Source organism: Chelonia mydas, chromosome 10 (assembly GCF_015237465.2).
Source record: "Chelonia mydas isolate rCheMyd1 chromosome 10, rCheMyd1.pri.v2, whole genome shotgun sequence".
In the NCBI taxonomy this organism is placed as follows: Eukaryota; Metazoa; Chordata; order Testudines; family Cheloniidae; genus Chelonia; species Chelonia mydas.
The window spans coordinates 7,073,773-7,094,903 of NC_051250.2; the positions used below are offsets into that span (position 1 = coordinate 7,073,773).

Genomic DNA, 21,131 nt, shown 5'->3' on the forward strand with positions numbered 1-21,131 from the left:
TAAACAAAATAATAGCCATTTAGGCCCTGATCGTCCCAGCGGTTCCATGCAGGTGGGCCCCTGTTGGTATGACTGGGGACGGGCGCAGGGGTCTGTCATGTGAGGTGGCTGGCAGGGTTGAGGCCTCCGCCTGTCGCTGGAAACCAACTGCTAAGCCGGCCCGTAAAACGCAGTTGCACAATCTGGGTTAAGCAGTTTGCACATTAGAGAGGCCTTTTGTTGCGGGTACGGGCCTCTGCCCCTCCCCTCCCAGGATGGGGCTCTGGAGGCTGGGTTGTTCTTTAGAAAGCAAATCCTCTTCCTGACAGAGGTGGCAACATGCCTGCTAAGGCCATGATCCTTCAGGGACCAAAACTCGTGCATGACGTGTCACTCATGGGAGCAGCTCCCTCGAAGCCAGTGAGCAGGCTCTTGTGAATGAAGTTACCCATATGCTTGGGCCGCTGCAGAATCAGGGTCAGCTGGTGTCCATTCATGGGATTTATGCTGCCTCCAAGCCCTGTCATCTTGCGTAACCTGCCTGACCATTTCTCCATTCACGCTCTGCCATGGAGATGTTCCCCTCCTCTGTGTCGATTCCTAGGGCAGATCCTAGCTGGGCAAGTGTGCACTGGGATAGTTTCTCTAAAACCTGTAGACCAGGCACCTGTAGCCACCAGTGCTCTAAGCTAAGAGGGCAACCGTGATCCTCGGCTGCATAAGCAGGGAAATAAATCATAAGCAGGGTGGTGGAGGGGAGGGGTTGAGAGCCGCACAGGAGGGACAGCAGGGGGCTGTTGAGGGTGCAGTTCCAAGGGTAAGAATCCCATGAGGGGGCTGCAGGATGTTTGGGGGAGGGGGGAGCAGGGGCTGAGAGCCCTTGAGGTGTGGACAGCGGGGTGCGGCTCGGAGTCCTGTCCAGCTGTCCCTGTGACGATCCGATGTGTCAGCCTCATGGTAACTGCGATGTCCGAGTGCATTTCATTGGGGGTTTGTTACAATAAGGCATACGCTGTCAGAACGGCCTGTCACCTTGGTATGTTTGGCTGGGATCTTGGCAAAGAGGCCTGGATTGGTTTCACACCTGGGGTGTGGTGGAGGGTGTTAAGAGCACAGGGTCTGTTTCATCTCAGGTGGATGAGAAACCTGGCAATGCCCATTTCTCTGCCGATTGGATGCCGCAAAATGACTTTCTCTCCCCCTCTCCTCTCAGGGTGGCTATTTTCCTGACCACGTGAAGGCCATGACCAGCTTGCGATGGCTGAAGCTGAACAGGACGGGCCTGTGCTACCTGCCGGAGGAGCTCTCTTCCCTCCAGAAACTGGTAAGAGCTGTGCAGAAACCCGCCAGCCCTCTCTGCTGCATGGACGCTCCTCTTGGGAAGCTGGGCTTTGGGGTGGGGGTGTGAGTTGTAATGCAGGTGATCGCATGGAGCCATTGAGTACCAGTAAACGGAGCTGGCAGGCTTCAAACGGAAAGTGCCATGGGCAGGCAGGCCCACCCGAAAGCTTCCCCTACAATCATCCCCATCATAATACCTAGTTTTTAACTCGTGCTTTTCATCCATACCGTCTCAAAGAGCTTTGCAAAGGAGGTCAGTGTGATTATCCCCATTTTACAGCTGGGGAAACCGAGGCACGGGGCGGTGCTGTGACTTGTCCAAGCTCACCCAGCAGGCCAGTGACCAAGCCAGGAATAAAACCCGTGCTGCTTGGTCTGGTGCTCAGGCGTGCGCGCACACACACACACACACACACACACCCTTTCTCTTTAAGGGTGACCTGCAAAGGATCTTCAAAACCTGGGCTTGCGTCTTTTCTTTAGCCAAAGTGCTCATTAGATGTTGGAATGAAACCAAGAGAGGAGTCCCCCTGTGCGAGGCCCTGCACGGTCCTTCTCTCGCTCTGCTGGTGGGCTTTCACTGTCTTGTGATAAGAGGAATGTGGTGGATTCACCATCCCTTGAAGTCTTTTAAGTCCAGACCACGCGTCTTTCTAAAAGATAACTTCTGACTGAGCTACAAGAAGTGGGCTTGATGCGGGAACTGCTCTGTGGTATTGTGTGGCCTGTGTTCTAACTAGATAATTCCAAGGCCTTGGAATCTGTGTCATAACTTCACTAGTTCTCCATAGAGCCTTCTTTGGTGGAGAAGATCTGAATATCTAATGGTGTGGGCAAAGGCACCTCCTTTCCAGCCTGCTTCCTACATTATAAAGAAGCAAAAATGGGCTCAAATCCCAATTATTTTTTTTCTTTTTTTCAAATCACCTTTAATGGAATTCCGTCAGGTTAAAACTCTCACTTCTAACCATGCCCCCAGTAACTCCCATGACCTGTGTGACTGATGCTGTCCTAGATGTCAGTCTAGCAGCTGCGTGCGTGCTTGTCCTCACTCACGTGACTAGTCTCAGGGATGTCGATGCGATGACACACAGGGGTCAAGTTAAACTTGCTCATAAGTGTTTGCAAGAGGGAAGCTTTTGCTGATTAAAGTGGAGTGAATGTCTTTAAACCAAATTCACCAGTCCTTTGATTTCTGTTTGTAACCAAATTAAAAATAGTTCAGTCAATTTCACTTTTGTTCTTTGCCTATTCGGTTTGTAGTCAGCTTCCCTTAGAGGTTCCCCTGCGATATCTTTATACCTAGTTTTTAAATAGTGCTTTTCGTCCATAGAGCTCAAAGAGCTTTACAGAGGAGGTGCTTCTCTACCCAAGGCATTTATCTTAGCCCCCCCCCCCCCCCCCCCCCCCCCCCCACACACACACACACACACACACACAGAGTCTTTTAATGTATTTATCCTCACATAGCTTAGTGGTTTGAGCATTGGTCTGCTAAACCCAGGGTTGTGAGTTCAATCCTTGAGGGGGCCATTTAGGGATCTCGGGCAAAAATTGGGGATTGATCCTGCTTTGAGCAGGGGGTTGGACTAGATGACCTCTTGAGGTCCCTTCCAACTCTGATATTCTATGTTTAACATATTAACACCGCTGGTGGTAGGGAATCTGGTAAACCGAGGCACAGAGACTGTGATGTGCCCAAGACTGCTCAGGAAGTCTGTGGAATAGCAGGGAATTGAAAGAACCTGGGTCTCCTGAGTCCTGTTGAGGCCACCCTGCCGCTCAGCAAACTGCTGCAATGTTCGGGATGCAGCAGGGCGAATATTTAAAAAATAAATAAATCCCAGTTTCCATTGGAATGATAAAAGCAAATGCTGGGAACTCTTCTCTAGCATCAACCTGCCTAGTGGTGTCTAGGGCCTTTAAAAACAATGTTTTTCAAAATAAGCCGGAGTGTTTGGGACTTGAATGAAGGAGCCTGACTGTGTTCGGAGCATGTCAGTGGTAGACAGTCCCTGCCCCAAAGAGCTGGACAGTCTAAAGAGACAAGGGGCCCCCCAAGACAGGGTAAGGGGCAGAAAGCTCAAGCAGAGTGAACGGCAGCAAATGGCATGGCAGTTCCACGGTTTCTTTTCATTGTGTTTGTAACCAGGCGTTTGTTCTTCGCTTTCCAAACAGGAGCACCTGTCTGTGAGTCACAACAACCTCACCACGCTCCACGGAGAGCTCTCCGGCCTGCCGTGCCTTCGGGTGAGTAACCCGCGCTGCGTCCCTCTGTCGCCCAGCACCCTGCTGCGTCAGGGGAGAGCACTTCTCTGCAGATGCCCAGCAGCCAGCCCCTGGCTACTGGCCTCTCCTCTCCCACTGATCAACATGAACCCGCCCCGGACGTGTCTATTGGACAGATCCCAGATTGGAAGCCCAGGCTCCCTTGCCAAGCCTGGGCCCAGCTGGGCCGATGGAAGAGCTTGGAGAGCTCCCCAGTGCTTCAAGTGGCACCCATCCAAACAGGGTCAGCGAGCTCTTCAATGTGACCTTAGAAACTCGCCCCGCTCTAGAGGCTGAATCCTCTAGCTGCATGGAAGTGCTCCAGGGCTGCCTCGGCACGGGGGCTGGTCTTGTCTGCAGTTACCGGCTTGTCCTGCATGCAGGCGTCCTGCGCTACCTCTCCTTTCGCAGTTTCAAGAGCGAGCGCCGGTGGCTCCCCGGGGCCTGTGAGTGGCCGCTGTAGCCGGTCCGCCTCGCGCAGGGGAGGAGGGATTGGCTGCTCTGTAGCCAGATTCTCCCCACGCTCTGGTTGGCAAATGTTTTGGGTCTGCTCCAAACCCCTGAAGGAGAGCTTAGTCCACAAAGATCCCCCCCTCCACCCCCGGCCATGCTTTGGTAACTTCCTGAATCACTTGCTGTTCTGTAACCCGGCCGGCTTCCTGGCTGCGGCTCCGTCAAGGGGCTGGCACCCTGGGCCGCTCTCGGGCAGAGCGCCTGGCTGCCGGGGCTGCGTGCCTTTTAAAGCGTCTTGTTGCCGGGGTCAGCAGAGCGATGCTGGGGCTAAATGGTTATCCCCCCTCCTCCGCTACCAGGGGAGAGGGGCTCTGCCTTCTGGGGCTCCCCGCCTGCGGAGGTCCGTCTCGGTGCCCATGTCGATACTGTCAGCATATTTAAGGCTTTAACCTCCAGATGGGGGTGTCACGTTACACTTGGAAACCCCTGTTAGCTAGTGGTGATGGAATGGATCACTTGATTGCCCTGTTCTGTTCATTGCCTCTGGGGCATCTGGCACCAGCCACTGTCGGAAGACAGGATACTGGGCTAGACGGACCTTTGGTCTGACCCAATACGGCCGCTTTTATGTGGCCCAGCATGGGGCACCTGTGGAGATGCAGCCTGGGGCTCTTCCCTGGGGGGCGGGTGCCAGTGCCCTTCTCTGGGGGGTGGGGGAGGCTGGACACCCTTAACATCCATTGGCACTGCTGGGAGCTGACAGGATTGGGCCCTTGGTCTGGTCAAAGTTTTGTTTGGTGGTGGGTCGGAGGTGATCCCTGGATGTAGCGCTGTGGCTGAGAGGCTGAATGTGCTGGTATCCACCCCCCTCCTCCAACCCACGGCTTCCCTTCCATATGGCAGGAGCTTTTCTGTTCTCCCCTCTGATCCCACCCAGCTTCTCTTCTGTCCCCGTTAGCCCTCCCTTCCACATGCTGCCTCCCTCTGCTAATCCTCTTCCTTTCGGCCCAGTGGGACCTGCTCACGTCTGGTTGGTCTTTGCCCCCACTCCGACGCGGGTGCTGAGTCAGGGGCTTGGGAGGGCCCGGGCCGTGCCTGGATCCAGAGCCTTGACAATAAATCTCTCTTCCCCTTTTAAGGCAATTGTGGCTCGAGCGAACAGCCTGAAGAATTCAGGAGTTCCTGATGACATTTTCCAGCTCGATGACCTCTCGGTGCTGGTATGTGCTCCCTGTTCGCTCCGGGTCCCTCCTTGCTCTCCTAACCCAATCAGTGCAGTGCAACTAAAGAAGCAGAGAGATTCCAACAGCATCAGTGGGGAGGGGAAGGAAATCCTAAACCAGCGTGCTCAATCAACCCAAAAGAGAGGCAGCATTGTCTAGTGATTAGAGCAAAGGGTGAGAGCCCGGACTGAAGGGTTAAATTCCTGCCTCTGCCACTGACGTGCTGTGTGACCTCTGCCAACTCTCTTTGCCTGTCTGCACCACTTTTTAAAATGGGGATTGTACCCATCTTTCTGAATGGCTTTGAGTCACGCTTTGTTTTAAGGGCACGTTCATGAATGGCTTAACGCTATACAGGCTCAATAAATCGGTGTTTTAACAAATGGCTCCTCGGTTGTTAAAGTCCAATAGCACCAAAGGTCACTTATAAACGATGGCTTAGAACTATCTCTAACCCCACCTACTTATGTGCTTCTCCCCACCTATAGCGGGGCGAAGCAGCGTTTGATTTTTTAATTTATTTTGCAGTTTCAGTGAATAACAATCAATGTTTGTTTTTAAGCATTTTTTAGATTATCAATTTAAATGATCTCAATTGTGTGAAATTATGGGGGGGGGCGTGTCGGACAGAGATCAGCCAATGACCGTAGATGTTGAGATTCAAAAAGCTAAAGCCTTAGAACCGTGAAAACACAAATTGTTAACGTCCCAGGTCAATATATATAATATATAAGTAAATTTCCTTCAATCAAACTCCAGGTTCTTAGGCAAAGTCAGAAAAGTGTTGCTCATCTGTACATTTTGACTGTTGGAAATATTTTCCCGGTCGTTGGTGTGTGCGTGCGGTGAAATCGACGTTTACTGATACTTTCCAGTACCATCTAATCCTTCCACGCCTACCTAATACCACATTCTACCTGATTGTTTGCAACATGCTTCTAACATCTATTAATCCTTGATTAACCCTTTACAAATGTACCCGTGCCGCAAAGTGTGACTGTTTGAGATTCCTGGATGTAAAGGCACCGTCCTGTTTACCAAGGGTGAGCCTGTTAAAAAGTGCCTAACTCCCATTGACTCTCCATGGGAATTGGGAGTGTAACTTTCTTTGGCAGGTTTCACGGTCCTGGCCCTTATTAATAAAACCTGGCTGTTGTCGATAGGCCACACGCTCCCCAAGGAACACAGCCATGTACACTATAATGGCTTTGTTCTTGGATCTTCTTCTTAAAGGGACAGGCTGTTAACTTCGGGGCAAGGCTCTTCCTATGGGTCTGTACAAGACCTAACACGATGTAGCCCAGATCCTGATTGGGACCTTAGGTTATCAGTGTGTGTATTATGGTAATGCCCAGTTTGACCTCTGATCAGGACCTTAGGGCATTACTGTAATATACTTTACCATAACATACATCATAACCTGCTTGACCTCTAAATTCATCTCCATTTTAAAGCTGATCTTGTCTGCTCAGGAATATCCTTGGGGATTCCTAATCCTTCTTTTGTAAGCACTATGCTCTAGCTGAGAAATAAGCAAACGTCAGATAAGCAGCCACCGTTTTGGTGTGAGACCCCAAAACCCCAATGCACATGAGCTCCCCCAGGTAGCTGGCAGCTGCCGAATCAATTAGTGGCACTGATGCCCCTCTGAAGGGAACCGACGAAGGACAGCTGCCTCTGGCTGCCGCTGTGTTGGAAATGGCACAGTAAGGGGTGTCCCTGTGGTCCGCTGGGCAGGTCGCACAAACCGCGGCTAGGTTAAAAAGACTGGAGGCCGCGTCCTGGCTTTGGATATACGCACAGATATATCAGCAGTGTGGCCCTGGAGATCCTTGCGGTGGCGGGAGGGGGCTGTTGCTGGTGGGCCGCTCCGTGCCAGCTGGAATGGAGGGGTTCTCCTGACAGCTCTCTTGCTTCCCTGCCCCCAGGACCTGAGCTACAACCAGCTCACAGAATGTCCCCGGGAGCTGGAGAATGCCAAGAACATGCTGGTGCTCAATCTCGGCCACAACAGGTGGGTCCGGCTGCTCCGGGGTTCCAGCCAAGGCTGCGTGCAGGGGGTTCCTGGGCCGGCTGCACCAGCGGGGCACGCAGGCGGGGACCCCTGGCTCACCAGGCGTGGATTTCCCTGTCAAACAAACCCCCCTCTCCGGATCTAGGGGAGGCCTGCGCCTCTGGGGGCTGGGGACGTGTGAGAGAAGGGAGGCGGAACTGACGCGAGGGGCGCTTGGAGCAGCTGGTAAAGATCACTGTGCGCTTGTCCCGTGCTGCTCGGCTCCTCCACGTAAACATCTTCCCGCCCCGGGCCGGGGAAATCCTCGGTGTCCCTGTCGGAACCCGGGAGATCCCCGTTCTGTGCATCGCCGCCAGGATCGTGCCCCCGGCTGTGTTGGGTAACTAGGCTGGGTCACCTCACCGTTCCCTGGTGTGCAGGGGAGGGAGCTGAGAGCTCTGTTGTCTCTGAGTGGGGATCTGAGCACCTGGGCGTGTGTCTGCACCCAAGTGGCGGGGGGCGGGGGGGTGACTGCTGCAGGTGGAGACCTGAGCGAGCGCCGATAACCACAGCAGTGAGGCTGCACGACCCAGCCCAGGACCCTGGCTATGTTCTCGAGCAGCTGGCCCGTGCTGCTTCCCTGGCCGAAGCTCAAAGCCAGCCTGGGGACATCTCCACGTGCTGCGGACGCATCTGATAGGGTGTGTCGACACGGCAATCTCTCCGTACCCGTCCCAGCACGGGGCGGCGCGGCCCTCCCTCCCCCTCTCCTGGCTGGTAAACCAAGCGCGGCTTGTCTTTCTTCTCCAGCATCGATAACATCCCCAACCAGCTGTTCATCAACCTGACGGACCTGCTGTACCTGGACCTGAGCGAGAACATGCTGGAGAGCCTGCCCCCGCAGATGAGACGGCTGGTGCACCTGCAGACCCTGATCCTGAACAGCAACCCGCTGCTGCACGCCCAGCTCAGGTAGGGGGGTGTCCCGCTGCGCTGCCGGGCGGGGGTGCAGGCTGCCGGCGCTGTTAGGGGGCGGGACGCGCTCAGGAGAGGTCCCCTTTGGCTGGACGCTCTTCTAGCCGCTCTCCTGGGCCTGGCTGGGAAGAGCCTTGTCCGGCCGCGGGTCCAGTTTCTTGCCTGGTTTCTGGTTGCATCGGCCTGGGGAGGTAAAGTAGCCGCCAAAAGACAACCAGAAAGGCCTTCTCCCCAATAAACGCCTGAGAACCCAGCCTGGGGGGCCCCTTTGCTCCTTCTCCAGCGAGCCCTTTTAGAAGGGACACGGTCAGCCTCTTGGGGCCTGATCCAGAGCCCCCCATGACATCAATGGAAACCCCACCCACAGCCCTTCCAAAGCTTTGGATCCGGCCCTTAAGTCTTTAAATAAGACCAGTTTCTTGGATCTCATGGTGCCAGCCACAGCCCTAAAGACTGGTCGTCTCTCTCTGTGTGGCTCTGGCAGGCACAGGTCCTGTCCCCCGCCTGCCGTGAACGAGCAGCTCGGCCTCTAGGAAGGAAGGGCTGATGCGGCTCCCACGGCCCAGTCCACCCTTGGCCTCCAGCCGGGTGCAGGGATGGATCTTGTGGAATGGGCTCATGTCCTTGGGGAGCTGGGCTGAAACCCAGCGAAGCTGAGACCAGGTTTAAACTAGTCCTGGTGTGGACGTGCTGCATCTTGCCTCCTCTTGAACCAGAGCTTGGGGTCCTGCTCTCCTCCCGTCCGGGATCTCCCCTCCAGTCCCTGGCTCGGCCCAGCAGTGGATCTCCCCTCACTGCTTCTCTCTCTCTCTCTTTCCATGTAAAGGCAGCTCCCTGCAATGACGGCTCTGCAGACCCTGCACCTGAGGAACACGCAGCGCACGCAGAGCAATCTGCCCACCAGCCTGGAAGGCCTGATCAACCTCGCAGGTGAGCTGCCCGTGGGGTTTCGCCCCAGAGTCCGGGGCTGAGGGGGCACGTGTGGGGACGCATGGGGAAACAGCACCTCTCCGGGCCTCCTTCCCACTGCTGCCGTGCAACAGGGCCAGTCCAGCGACGAGTGCAGCCCGGGAGGCCCTGCATTCGGAGAAAGGTGTCCCACTCCCAGCGAGCCTTTGGCTGAGCTCACGCCACCCGCATGGCGGCTTGTGTCCGCACACGGTGGCTGTCCCCAGCACTGTGTGAGCCAGCCGGGTGCATCTCCCAGGACCAGGCCTGGCTGAACCCGTCGTCCACAGCGGCATCTTCCCTGATGGCAACCCACAACTGTTGCATCTTCCTTGGTCCAGCTGCTCCTCCTCTCTCCATCCCACAATGCAGTGCCTTGTGTCTGGGGAAATTACCCAGAAGCCCCTGTTCCCAGTCCCAGCGTGGGCAGCCCATGGCATAGATTCTCCTGCAGTCCCAGAACGCCCTGGGACAGCCACCTGGTTAAGGTTCCTCTTGTGAGCACGAGCCACATGGCTGGGTGGGGCAAGCCATTGCAAGGATGATGGAGGCAATCGCCTTGTGTGGCTGTTGGCCCCCAAAATGGTCCTGACCCCGCTGGCCAGGCTCCTATTGGTGGAGATGGTCCAGGCTCTGACCCCGGGAAGAGTGTAGCTGTTAGATGGGCTGCCTCCCCCGTCCCTGTGAAATTGGATGTATTTAGGCCGGGACCTGCTATATTATCCTGGCCTCATGTCCATGCACTCGCAATTACTGTGTAACCCAGCCAGAGCCCTGGGTTGTCCGTGCCCGTCGGCTGACTTGGGCCCAGTCCGGTGGGTGGCTGCCCTTCCCTTCTGCTCTTCTTCCCCAGACGTGGACCTGGCGTGCAACGAGCTGAGCCGGGTCCCCGAGTGCCTCTACACCCTCTCCAGCCTGCGCCGTCTCAATCTGAGCAGCAACCAGATCTCCGAGCTCTCCCTCTGCATCGACCAGTGGACCCAGCTGGAGACCCTCAATCTGTCGCGGAACCAGCTCACCTCGCTGCCCGTACGTAGCGATCTCCCCCGAGACGACAGCAGGGAGCTGCCTGGCTTCCCACGGCCAAGCTCAGGGCACGGTCTCCGTGGGACGGGCCTGGTGGCTTTCTCTGGAGCTTGGTCCTTGGCTTGTGAAGCTGTGAATGCCACAGCGGCATCACAGACCCGAGGGGCTGGTCCCAGCATCCCGCTGGCTCCCCATCCTCTGACTCAACAGGCCGGTGCTTTCCTTCCTGGTTCAGGCCAAGCTAAGAGCTCCTGGGGCCCCCTTCCCATAGCTTCAGCGCCCCTTGTGGTCTGTAATGGGTTTATCCTCACAGAACCCCTGGCAGGCAGATGATGGTGTTATCCCCATGGTACAGTTGGGGAAACTGAGGCATAGGGCGGCTAAGTGACTTGTCCAAGCAGCTGGCAGGATGCCCTGGACAGTAGCCCCTGCAGAGCCCAGTGGCCCAGGCTACAGGCTCCCCCTGATCTGTGGCGCGTGTGTCTCTCTGTCCCCAGTCTGCCATCTGCAAGCTGACCAAGCTGAAGAAGCTCTACCTGAACTCCAACAAGCTAGATTTTGACGGCATTCCCTCTGGCATTGGCAAACTGACCAGCCTGGAGGAGTTCATGGCAGCCAACAACAACCTGGAGCTGATCCCCGAGAGCCTGTGCAGGTGAGCGACCCGCCTGCCGCCCTGGCCTGGGGAGACAGAAGCGGGATCCCCCCCCTGCAGCCTGGGGCAGAGTCTCCCCCAGGTGGCTGCTGTGTGGGGATAGGGAAGGAAGCCGTTTGCTCGCTTTGGATCTGAGCGGCAAGGCCGGCTGGTCCTCTCCATCCCTGTGCGCCTTCTGGCTGCCGGTTACCCACCCGCCCCCAAACACCTGCAAAGGGCCGGTCTGCCCAAGAGGCTGATACTCGCAGCCATCGCTGACCTCGGTGGGGACTCAGGACCTCCGACATCAGCCCTGCTATATGCAGAGCTCACCTGCCGCGAACAGCGTCCGCAGCCTGGCTGCGAAAGACCCCGCCCCACCCCCTGCCAGCTCACAGCCCCCTCCGAAGCCCGCCCGGGGTGGATCCCTTGCGCTGAGCGCTCGTGACTCAGTCTGGCTTCTCCAGGGCGGTCCCGCTCGGTGCAGATCTCCGAGCTGCCGCCCCCTTCCCTGGCATGTCTGGGGCGGAGGGGAGGGAGGGGCTGGTGGGCGCGTTCTGCAGAGGGGAAGGAAGGGTTCCGCATTTCTTGCGGGCCAAGCTGGGCCTGAGCGTAGAGCAGCGTCCGGGAGGGACGGGACAGATGGGTGACACGCGGAGCAGGGAAAATCGAAGAACTCGGCGCGGGCTGAGCCGGCGTCCCCTCCACGTCCCGCGTCCCTCCTTCCTCCCCTTCTGGGCTCTGGCTCTCCCGCCTGGGAGCGGGACTTTCTGGCTGTAGTTGATCTCCTGGTCCCCCCTGCCCTGCAGCTCATCAGCGCAGCGTGTCTCGGGGGCGGGGGCCAGGCCTCTCCTAGCGTCTCGTCTGCCCCTCCAGGTGCACGAAGCTGAAGAAGCTGGTGCTCAACAAGAACCGCCTGGTCACCCTGCCAGAGACTATTCATTTCCTGACGGACGTCGAGGTGAGGACGCGGAGGGACGGGCCTCTGTGCTTTGCCGGCGCCCGCTGGGCAGATGCCCGAGGCCCCGTCCTTCCGTGGGAGCCGGTCCCTGGGGGATCCATGCATCCCAGGGCAGTGTGGGCTGGTGTGCGAGCGGAGGGCAAGGCTCCGCTCTGGACCCCTCTGCGGAGGCTCACCCCACCAGCAGTGCCAGCCTGTGCTCCCCACCCCGGATGGGCTGGGTCTGACACAGGGCAGCGGGGAGGCTCTCTACGCCCCTGGCCGGCCATGCGGTGACCTGAGTTAATGTACTGGGTCGGGATAATCCCACTGCACAAAGGTAGGAAACTGGGAGCCTAAACCCATTGAGGACATGGGCCGGAGGCTCTAAGGGGTAAGACCTCAAGCCATGCAGCAAGGCAGTGGGACTAAACTAAGGGACTGTGGGGCTCGAGCTCCATGGCCAGTCCTACTGATCGTGCTGCCCCTCGCCCTGGCTCAGCACATCCCTGGCAGGAGCTGCTCCTATGGAGCCAGCTGAGAGCCCTTTGCTCCCTCTGCCTCCCGGCGGTTCGGTCTGGGGCGCCCAGCCAGGCCGAGCGAGCTGGTGCCATGCTGAAGGGGGTTATGCCATGCAGCATGAGTGAGTGGGGAGATCCTGGATCACCCCTGCCTGGTGCAGAATCCCTGCCCGCCGGGCCTGCACTGGGGGTGGTGGAGAAGCCCCCTGCCGACGACCGGTGCGTTCGGCGAGGGGTCTGTTTCCGGGGTCGTCTGATCTGTTCTGAGTGGTGCTTGGCTGTCCATGGGCCCTCCTGGCTGGATTAAGCCTGGGCCCCTACACGCCCGCTGCTGGACGTGGTTTTCATGTTGGCGGGGAGGGCGTGGCATCCCAACCCCCAGCGCCTGGGAAACAAGTCACGTTCGTCCTGCTGAACTGTAGCCTTGCACCGTCAGACACTGACCCTAAACCCTGATGGGGCACGGGAGGATCCCCGCCCCCCACCAATGCCCCCTGAGCTCTCCAGGGCGAAGCAAGAACCAGCTGGTGCCAAGATTGCTCATGTGGCTGGTGTTTGGATGACCTCTCTTTCCCATGCCCCTGCAGATCCTGGACGTCCGGGAGAACCCCAACCTGGTGATGCCCCCCAAGCCGGTGGACAAAACCTCTGAGTGGTACAACATCGACTTCTCCCTGCAGAACCAGCTGCGCCTGGCTGGCGCCTCGCCCGCCACCGTGGCCGCAGCTGCAGCAGGTGAACCAAGGGGCAATGGGGGGCGGGGGTGTGGAAACGTCGCATCCAGCTGAAGCCTGGCTCCTGGGGAGCTGGGAGGACTGGGAATCCCAGATGCTGGCAGCCGAGTCCCAGAACCCGAGGGCTCCTGGCCATGCGGTGGCATGTCTCTGCTGCCGTGGGGCCGGCACTGCCAGGCGATTCCCGCCTTGGGCTGAGAGTGCCCCGCGGGGTAGGGTCCCCCATCCAGCCAGTTGCCTAGAGTAGGTGTTGGTGATTTCTGGGCTGTGCTCACACACGTTGCCCGTGTTCCCAGGGAGCGGCACGAAGGACCCCACGGCCCGCAAGACGCGGCTTCGCAGGCGCAAGGACTCGGCGGCGCAGGACGATCAGGCCAAGCAGGTGCTGAAGGGGATGTCGGATGTGGCTGAAGAGAAGAACAAGAAACTGGAGGTAGGAAGGGGTGGGGTGGGGCGGGGCAGCGGGTGCTGTCTGTCTGTTTATTACACACACCCCTTTCTCCACCTCGGCTACCTCCCTCCCACAGCCCACGTGCGTCCACCCCCGTCCCGAGGCCAGTGCCGGTGCTCAGTGCCTCTGCTCGTCCGGCCCTAGCTCTCTCCCGATGAGCACCCAGAAATGGGGGCACCCGCCGGTAGAGGCCGCTCCTGAGAACTCAGGCCTCACTGCCTTGCCCCAGGCCACGGGGGAGAGTCCACGTCGTAGCCAGGATCGGAACTCGCAGCCTCGTGTATGGTGTGAGCCTGGGGTTCAGAACAAGGGCGTCCGTCTGCTGAGGGCACTCTGCCTGCCGGGCATAAGGACCGACCAGGCCTTCCTGGGCAGCTGGGCTCGGGACTGTCCCGACCCAGCCGCTCCCTGGGTGACTGAGTCTCAGCTGCTGGCGTCACTCCCGTGAGCCCTGGTGGAACCGACGCAGCGGGCTGGATCCCGCTTCTGCCTTGCGCGTGGCCGGCCAAGCTCCGGGCAGGAGCCTCGATTGCTGGGGACGGCGCCGGAGGCCCGGCGTGAATGTCGGGTCCCAGCTCCAGTTTGCTCCTAGGAAGATTCTCAGCATCTAGGGACACTGTGTGGGGTCGAACACGGCCCAAGGTCTAGGCCTAGGCTGTGAGTGGAGAGAAGCCAGGCCGCTCCTCACCGCTCTCTCGTCCCCCGCACCCGACAGGAGAACGGGGACATGAAATACACGGACCCGAAGACACGCCGCTGGGACCAGAGCCTGGAGAAGCCCCAGCTCAACTACTCGGAGTTCTTCACGGAGGACGTGGGGCAGATCCCCGGTGTCTCCGTCTGGCAGATCGAGAACTTCGTGCCCACCCTGGTGGACGAGGCCTTCAACGGGAAGTTCTACGAAGCTGACTGCTACATTGTGCTGAAGGTACCGGCGCTGCTGTGCCCTGCCCCCATGCCTTCCTGCCGGGTGCCTGGAGCGTGGCCCAGGGCCCTGAGCCCCCAGTCCCCTGGGGAAAGTGAGCATGGAGCAGCGCGGTGACTCGCCTGAGGTCAGGCAGGGATGAATTGCGAATAGGGCCCAGGAGTCCTGGCTCACAGTCCCCCCTTCCCCCCCCATCCCCAACCACTAGGCCACGCTCCCTCCCAGGTGCAGATAGTACCCGGGGATCCTGGCTCACAGCCCACCCCCCCCCCAACCACTAGGCCACGCTCCCCCACAGCTGCAGATAGTACACTGGTCTGCAGGGGGTCCTGATCTCCTGCTCTAGCCACGCTCCCTCCCTAGGTTCAAAGGGTTTCCTGTCAAGAGGTTTAATACTGTGGGCGGGAGATAAGACCAGACAAAATCCGAGGTCCCAGCCTCTCGGGGCGAGTGACAGTCTGAAGGGAATCATAGAATATCAGGGTTGGAAGGGACCTCTGGAGGTCATCTAGTCCAACCCCCCGCTCAAAGCGGGACCAATCCCCAACTAAATCATCCCAGCCAGGGCTTTGTCAAGCCCGACCTTAAAAATATCTAAGGAAGGAGATTCCACCACCTCCCTAGGTAACCCATTCCAGTGTTTCACCACCCTCCTAGTGAAAAAGTTTTTCCTAATATCCAACCTAAACCGCCCCCACTGCAACTTGAGACCATTACTTCTTGTCCTGTCATCTGCTACCACTGAAAGCAGTCTAGATCCATCCTCTTGGGATCCACCTTTCAGGTAGTTGAAAGCAGCTATCAAATCCCCCCTCATTCTTCTCTTCCGCAGACTAAACAATCCCAGTTCCCTCAGCCTCTCCTCATAAGTCATGTGTTCCAGCCCCCTAATCATTTTTTTTGCCCTCTGCTGGACGTTTTCCAATTTTTCCACATCCTTCTCGTAGTGTGGGGCCCAAAACTGGACACAGTACTCCAGATGAGGCCTCACCAATGTCGAATAGAGGGGAACGATCACGTCCCTCGATCTGCTGGCAATGCCCCTACTTATACAGCCCAAAATGCCATTGGCCTTCTTGGCAACAAGGGCACACTGTTGACTCGTATCCAGCTTCTTGTCCACTGTAACCCCTAGGTCCTTTTCTGCAGAACTGCTGCCGAGCCATTCGGTCCCTAGTCTGTAGCAGTGCATGGGATTCTTCCGTCCTAAGTGCAGGACTCTGCACTTGTCCTTGTTGAACCTCATCAGATTTCTTTTGGCCCAATCCTCTAATTTGTCTAGGTCCCTCTGTATCCTATCCCTACCCTGCAGCGTATCTACCACTCCTCCCAGTTTAGTATCATCCGCAAATTTGCTGAGAGTGCAATCCACACCATCCTCCAGATCATTTATGAAGATATTGAACAAAACCGGCCCAAGGGCTGACCCTTGGGGCACTCCACTTGATACCGGGAATGGTTCCCTCATCCCAGTCACCCCTACGTGGGCTCCAGCTTCTTCCCATGCTGGGGGCCCCATGCTGTGCCAGGCTGCAGGGAGCCTCCCAGGGTCATGTGGGTAGGCGGGGCTCCTGCGGATGGCCCAGAGAGCAGGGAAAGGCCCCCCCGCCTCCCCCGAGTGACCCACTTGGCTTCCTCCAGCCCCATTGACGGCTCTGCCTGTTGGCGTTTCCCCGCAGACGTTCCTGGACGACAACGGCTCCTTGACCTGGGAGATCTACTACTGGATCGGGCAGGAGGCCACGCTGGACAAGAAGGCCAGCGCGGCCATTCACGCCGTCAACCTGCGCAACTACCTGGGGGCTGAGTGCCGCACCGTCCGGGAGGAGATGGGGGACGAGAGCGAGGAATTCAGCCAGGTGCCTCCCCCCTCGACCGCCCTGATGACCCTCCCTCCCTGTCTTCCTCCTCCCACCCCCATCTCTGCAGCTACCAGCTCCTCCGCACAACCCCATACAGACAATCCACCCCTGTACAGACCCCCCCTTCCTTCTCCAGCAGTTCCAGGTTCCCTGCGACAGGGCGCAGCCCCCTGCAGCCAGCCCTCACCCTGGCGGGAGGGAGGCACAGAAGCCTTTTGCTGCGGGCTGGCCGGCTCCCAGCTGACCCCTTCTCCCCACCCCTAGGTGTTCGACCATGAGATCTCCTACATTGAGGGGGGCTCGGCCAGCGGCTTCTACACCGTCGAGGATGCACAGTACATCACCAGGTAGGGGGGGCCGCGGGTTGGGGGTGCTACCGGCCACAGCCACCCTCTGGGGCGCCACGATTACGTGGCGTGCAGACACAGAGAAGCTGCCTGGCTCGGGCACGCCAGTCCTGGACACATGCCCAGAGGATGAGCTTCTCCAGGCCCTCTCTGCTCCCCTCGAGCAGGAGGCCTCATGAATAATGCGGCTGTCACCATGGGTGCCACGGAAAGGTCTAAGCCCGTCTGGAATCCGACAGAGCGCTTGGGGTGTTCTGTTATCTTGTGGCAGTGAGTTCCAGAGGCCAAGCCACCCCTTGATCCATTCTGAGCGCGTTGCTGCCCAGTCCTGTGGGGCGCGCTGTCACCCTGGTGCCCCTGTGGGGGCAGGTTCTCCTCAGGCAGTGGGCTCTCTCATGACCGCCCCCCCCTTGCGTGCCGCGTGTCCTTGCAGGCTGTATCGCATCTACGGGAAGAAGAATATTAAGCTGGAGCCCGTGACGCTTAAGGCTGCTTCGCTGGACCCCCGGTGAGTGCAGAGGGGGATTGGGACACTCTGCAGAAACACGGCACCCAAGTCCGTGCCTGTGGGGCGGGGGGACTGGCCTACCAGGATAGGTGAGGGGACCTACAGACCCCTGTCCAGGAGCGGAAGCTGCAGGGATCGTAGTGATTTCGCTTGCCGGGACCGGAGCCTGCAGTGTTAACACCAGGGCGGCAGGCGGGAATGCCACGTCCGGCCCCGTGCGTGTCAGCAGAGGCTCTCGTCACCGCCCGGGGTTGGGGATATTTGGCTCCATTCCCTCCTCTGCACAGGCTCCCTGGGTGACCGTGGGCGAGGGCCTCTCTGGGCCTGTCCCGTCTGGGCAGTGGGGCTGCGAGCCCTGCCCTGCCTCCCGCGGGCTCGGGGATAAACACCTTCGTTGCTGGGAGGGGCTCGGGCGCTGCGGTGACGATGCAGACCCCTCCAGAGCTCGAATTGCCCGCCCCTGCCGGCAAACCAAGCCATTGCTGTGCTTGTCGGAGGCCACTGGCCCAGTAGCTCTCTCCTGTCCCCGCTGCCCCAGAGCAGCTACCAACTTGGGGTCGGGGGGTGTCTCTGCCACTGATCCCCCCTCTCAGCTCTTGGATTCAGCCCTGCTTGGGCTCCGCGGTGCACCACACTGACCCCTCTTTCCCCCACCCAGGTTCGTCTTCCTCCTGGACAACGGCCTTGAGATCTCCGTGTGGAGGGGGAGCCAGGCCACACTGAGCAGCACCACCAAAGCCAGGTACCGTCTGCAGAGGGGCAGCTGGGGGGGCATGGCAGGGATGGAGCCAGCGGGCGCTGACACTGGGGGGCGCCGAGTGCGCTCTGCCCCCTTCCACAGCTCGCAGCCACTGCTCCCGCTCCAGCGGCACCCGTCGGGGAGCGGGGTGATTGCCACACATGCCAGCTGGCAGCTCGCCTGGCCGGACGGGGTGAAGCCTGCTCCAGAGCCGAGGGGATGTGTGAAAGGCACCCGCTGCCGCTCTGGCATCACAGGACATGGCTGCCACCTGCCCTCCCTTTTGCCATCATGGGCAGTCGCAGGGCATGGCATCCCCCTGGCCTCCCACCTGCCATCACGGGGCACGTGACATCCCGCCACCTTCCCTTCCTCCTGCCATCGTGGGCCAGGTAGCCCTTCCCCCACACTCACCTGCTGTCGCAGGCCAGGCCTGGTGCCCCCTGCTGCTCTGTGAGCCCCGCCTGGCCCCAGGAGCGCGGCTGGCCTGGAATCTAACCGGAGTCTCTCTGGCCTGCTCCTCTCCCCCGAATCGTCCCGCCCAGGCTCTTCGCTGAGAAGATCAACAAGAACGAGCGGAAAGGGAAGGCGGAGATCACACTCCTGAGCCAGAGCCAGGAGCCGCCCGAGTTCTGGGAGGTGCTGGGAGGGCAGCCCGAGGAGATCAAGGCCAACGTCCCTGATGACTTCCAGCCAGCCAAGCCCAAGCTCTATAAGGTAGAGACCCCTTCCCGCTCCGCGTGCCCCCAGGGGGAGTCTCTCTGTGGCAGAGGGGTGCTCGTGCCCTGTGACCAGGCTCTCATCCCTCTCCTCTCTCCTCGGCTCAGGTCGGCCTGGGGCTGGGCTACCTGGAGCTGCCCCAGATCAACTACAAGCTCTCGGTGGAGCACCAGAAGCGGCCCAAGGTGGACCTGCTACCGGAGATGCGACTGGTATGGTGGGGCGGGGTGAGGCGGGCCAGAGGCGGAGGGGTCTGTTCCACCAGGCTGTGTGCCATAGGCCGCACCCGGCTGGGGAGGGGCTGTGCCCGCTAAGGCCACAGGGGCTGGGTACGTGGATGGAGGATCTGAGATTTGCCGGCCCTCAACCGCCTTCTCCCCCTGCCCCTGTTCTCGCCAGGCTCTGGAGTGGGAAATGGTCGGGAGTTTGGGCCCTGCTCGAAAAACTTCTCCCTCTTGCTTCAGCAGTGGTCGGAGCCCCCGAGCAGGAGAGCCGTTCCCTGGGGCAAGGGCCCGGGCGGCCCCCACCCAAGCAGGAGAGCTGTTCCCTGGGGCGCGGCCCCAGTCTCCAGCCCAGTGGGAGGTGGGGCCTGTCAGGAAACCCCTTCCGTTTTGGGGCAGGATGCGGGGAATCAGGGTGGGGATCTGAGCTCGGGCCCTGCTCCCAGCTGGAGGATGCTGCCAGGGCCTGGCCCCGAGGAAGGGCGAGGGGCCGGGCAGCCCTCTCTGTGAGGGAGAGTTATCTGAAGGTGCTGGGCTGGCAGCCTGCTTAGCCCCCCCAGGTCCTGCTTTGGGCTTGGGGGGGGAGATCACAATAGGGGGCAGTCCCCCCTCCCCCCGCCCGCTCAATCCCTCCTCTCCCGCTTGCCCTCCAGCTGCAGAGCCTGCTGGACACCAAGGCCGTGTACATCCTCGACTGCTGGTCCGACGTCTTCATCTGGGTGGGCAGGAAGTCCCCGCGCCTGGTGCGGGCGGCGGCCCTCAAGCTGGGGCAGGAGTTGTGCAGCATGCTGCACCGGCCCAAGCACGCCATGGTCATCCGCAACCTGGAGGGCACCGAGTGCCAGGTACGGGGGGCCGCTGGGGCCCGGGCTCGCCTTGCCCCGCTGGGACTGGCTGGGGAATTCGGGTCTGGCCAGCTGCCGCCCTGGGGTGGCCTGACCGGGCTGCGGGGTGGGAGACTCTGTCTCGCTTCCCTTCTAGCCGAGCTGGGAGCTGCCCTGCGGGGAGGCAGGGGGGCCGCGCCCCCCGGGAGAGGCTGAAACGCCCCGTGCCGGCGTGTCTCTCCTCCCTCCCCCCGCAGGTGTTCAAGTCCAAGTTCAAGAACTGGGACGACGTGCTGAAGGTGGACTACACCCGCAACGCGGAGAGCGTGCTGCAGGCCAAGGGGCTGGCCGGCAAGGTGAAGAAAGACACCGAGAAGAAGGACCAGATGAAGGCTGACCTGACGGCGCTGTTCCTGCCCCGCCAGCCCCCCATGGCGCTGACGGAGGTAAGACGCGGGGGTGGAGGAGTAAATGAAAGACCCTCAGGGCAGTCATCTGGGCCCTTCCTTCCTCCCGTCTGGGTAGGGATGGGCTGGGACCTTCTCTGCCAATGCAGCTGCCCTAGGCTCCCCCTCTTGGGTCCTTGGGCACCAGCATTGTGCCCCCTCCAAATGGCCATGGGGCAGCCAAGGCTGGGGTGGGAGAGAGAGAGGGTGTGGGCTGGTCCCACTGCATCTTGCTAAGTCAGTGGTTCCCAAACTGGGGTTCGCAGAACGTTGCGGGGGTTCGCCAGAAAAATTTCACTAAGGGCGGCCAGGGGACCCCGGGTATTGGAGGCAGCAGGTGGGACCCGGTTGCAGGGCAGACGGCCCGAGCCCCAGGGAGAGCGGGGCCAGGCAGTTGGGGCTGGCAGCCCGAGCCCCGGCGGTCAGCGGGACCTGCAGCCCGAGCTCAGTGGAGCTCAGTTGACCGGTGGAAGCATTGGCCTCAGCCTCTGGGGCCCTGGATCTCCCCTTATTTGGGAGAGGGTGTGGGGAAAAGGACATTGCAACCCCCACCCCCACCCCCCGACACACACAATTCTCAGGACCAGGACTGGCCCCAGGGTCCCCTAGGCCACCCTGCAGAGCGCTAACTGCCTGGCCAGCTTGCCACCCATTGCAACATCCTCCTAAGTGTGTGTATCTCTTGGCGTGGGGTGCAGGCGGAACAGCTGATGGAGGAGTGGAACGAGGACCTGGACGGCATGGAGGGCTTTGTCCTGGAGGGCAAGAAATTTGCTCGCCTGCCCGAAGAGGAGTTCGGACACTTCCACACGCAGGATTGCTACGTCTTCCTGTGCAGGTAACACCCGCCTCTGCCTTCTCTGGGCAGCTCTTGTGCCCCCCACCACCTCCTTTCTCAGCTGTAAGAGCCCCCGTCCCTCTGGGCTGATCCTCTACCATCGGCCCCCCAAGCTCCTGAGTGGGTGTGACATGGGGCTGCTGGGGCGGGGAGAGCTCTGGGCTATGGTGGGACTGGGGCTGCCCTCCCCCCCCACATCACCGGGATTCCCACCC

At 59.8% G+C, this 21,131-nt stretch overlaps 1 protein-coding gene across 1 annotated transcript in view; it reads left to right on the forward strand.

Moving 5' to 3' along the window:
* FLII (FLII actin remodeling protein) overlaps positions 1-21,131 on the forward strand; it is a 28,732-nt gene that overhangs the window by 1,765 nt on the left and 5,836 nt on the right. The window contains exons 2-22 of the mRNA XM_037911671.2: positions 1,193-1,303; positions 3,499-3,570; positions 5,181-5,261; positions 7,193-7,278; positions 8,068-8,229; positions 9,059-9,162; positions 10,034-10,209; positions 10,704-10,861; positions 11,717-11,801; positions 12,889-13,036; positions 13,332-13,468; positions 14,202-14,414; positions 16,091-16,270; positions 16,538-16,620; positions 17,054-17,128; positions 17,787-17,870; positions 18,413-18,584; positions 18,695-18,799; positions 19,462-19,653; positions 19,890-20,078; positions 20,777-20,916. Coding sequence (XP_037767599.1) covers positions 1,193-1,303; positions 3,499-3,570; positions 5,181-5,261; positions 7,193-7,278; positions 8,068-8,229; positions 9,059-9,162; positions 10,034-10,209; positions 10,704-10,861; positions 11,717-11,801; positions 12,889-13,036; positions 13,332-13,468; positions 14,202-14,414; positions 16,091-16,270; positions 16,538-16,620; positions 17,054-17,128; positions 17,787-17,870; positions 18,413-18,584; positions 18,695-18,799; positions 19,462-19,653; positions 19,890-20,078; positions 20,777-20,916 — 2,753 coding nt within the window. The remainder of the gene's footprint in view (positions 1-1,192; positions 1,304-3,498; positions 3,571-5,180; positions 5,262-7,192; positions 7,279-8,067; positions 8,230-9,058; positions 9,163-10,033; positions 10,210-10,703; positions 10,862-11,716; positions 11,802-12,888; positions 13,037-13,331; positions 13,469-14,201; positions 14,415-16,090; positions 16,271-16,537; positions 16,621-17,053; positions 17,129-17,786; positions 17,871-18,412; positions 18,585-18,694; positions 18,800-19,461; positions 19,654-19,889; positions 20,079-20,776; positions 20,917-21,131) is intronic.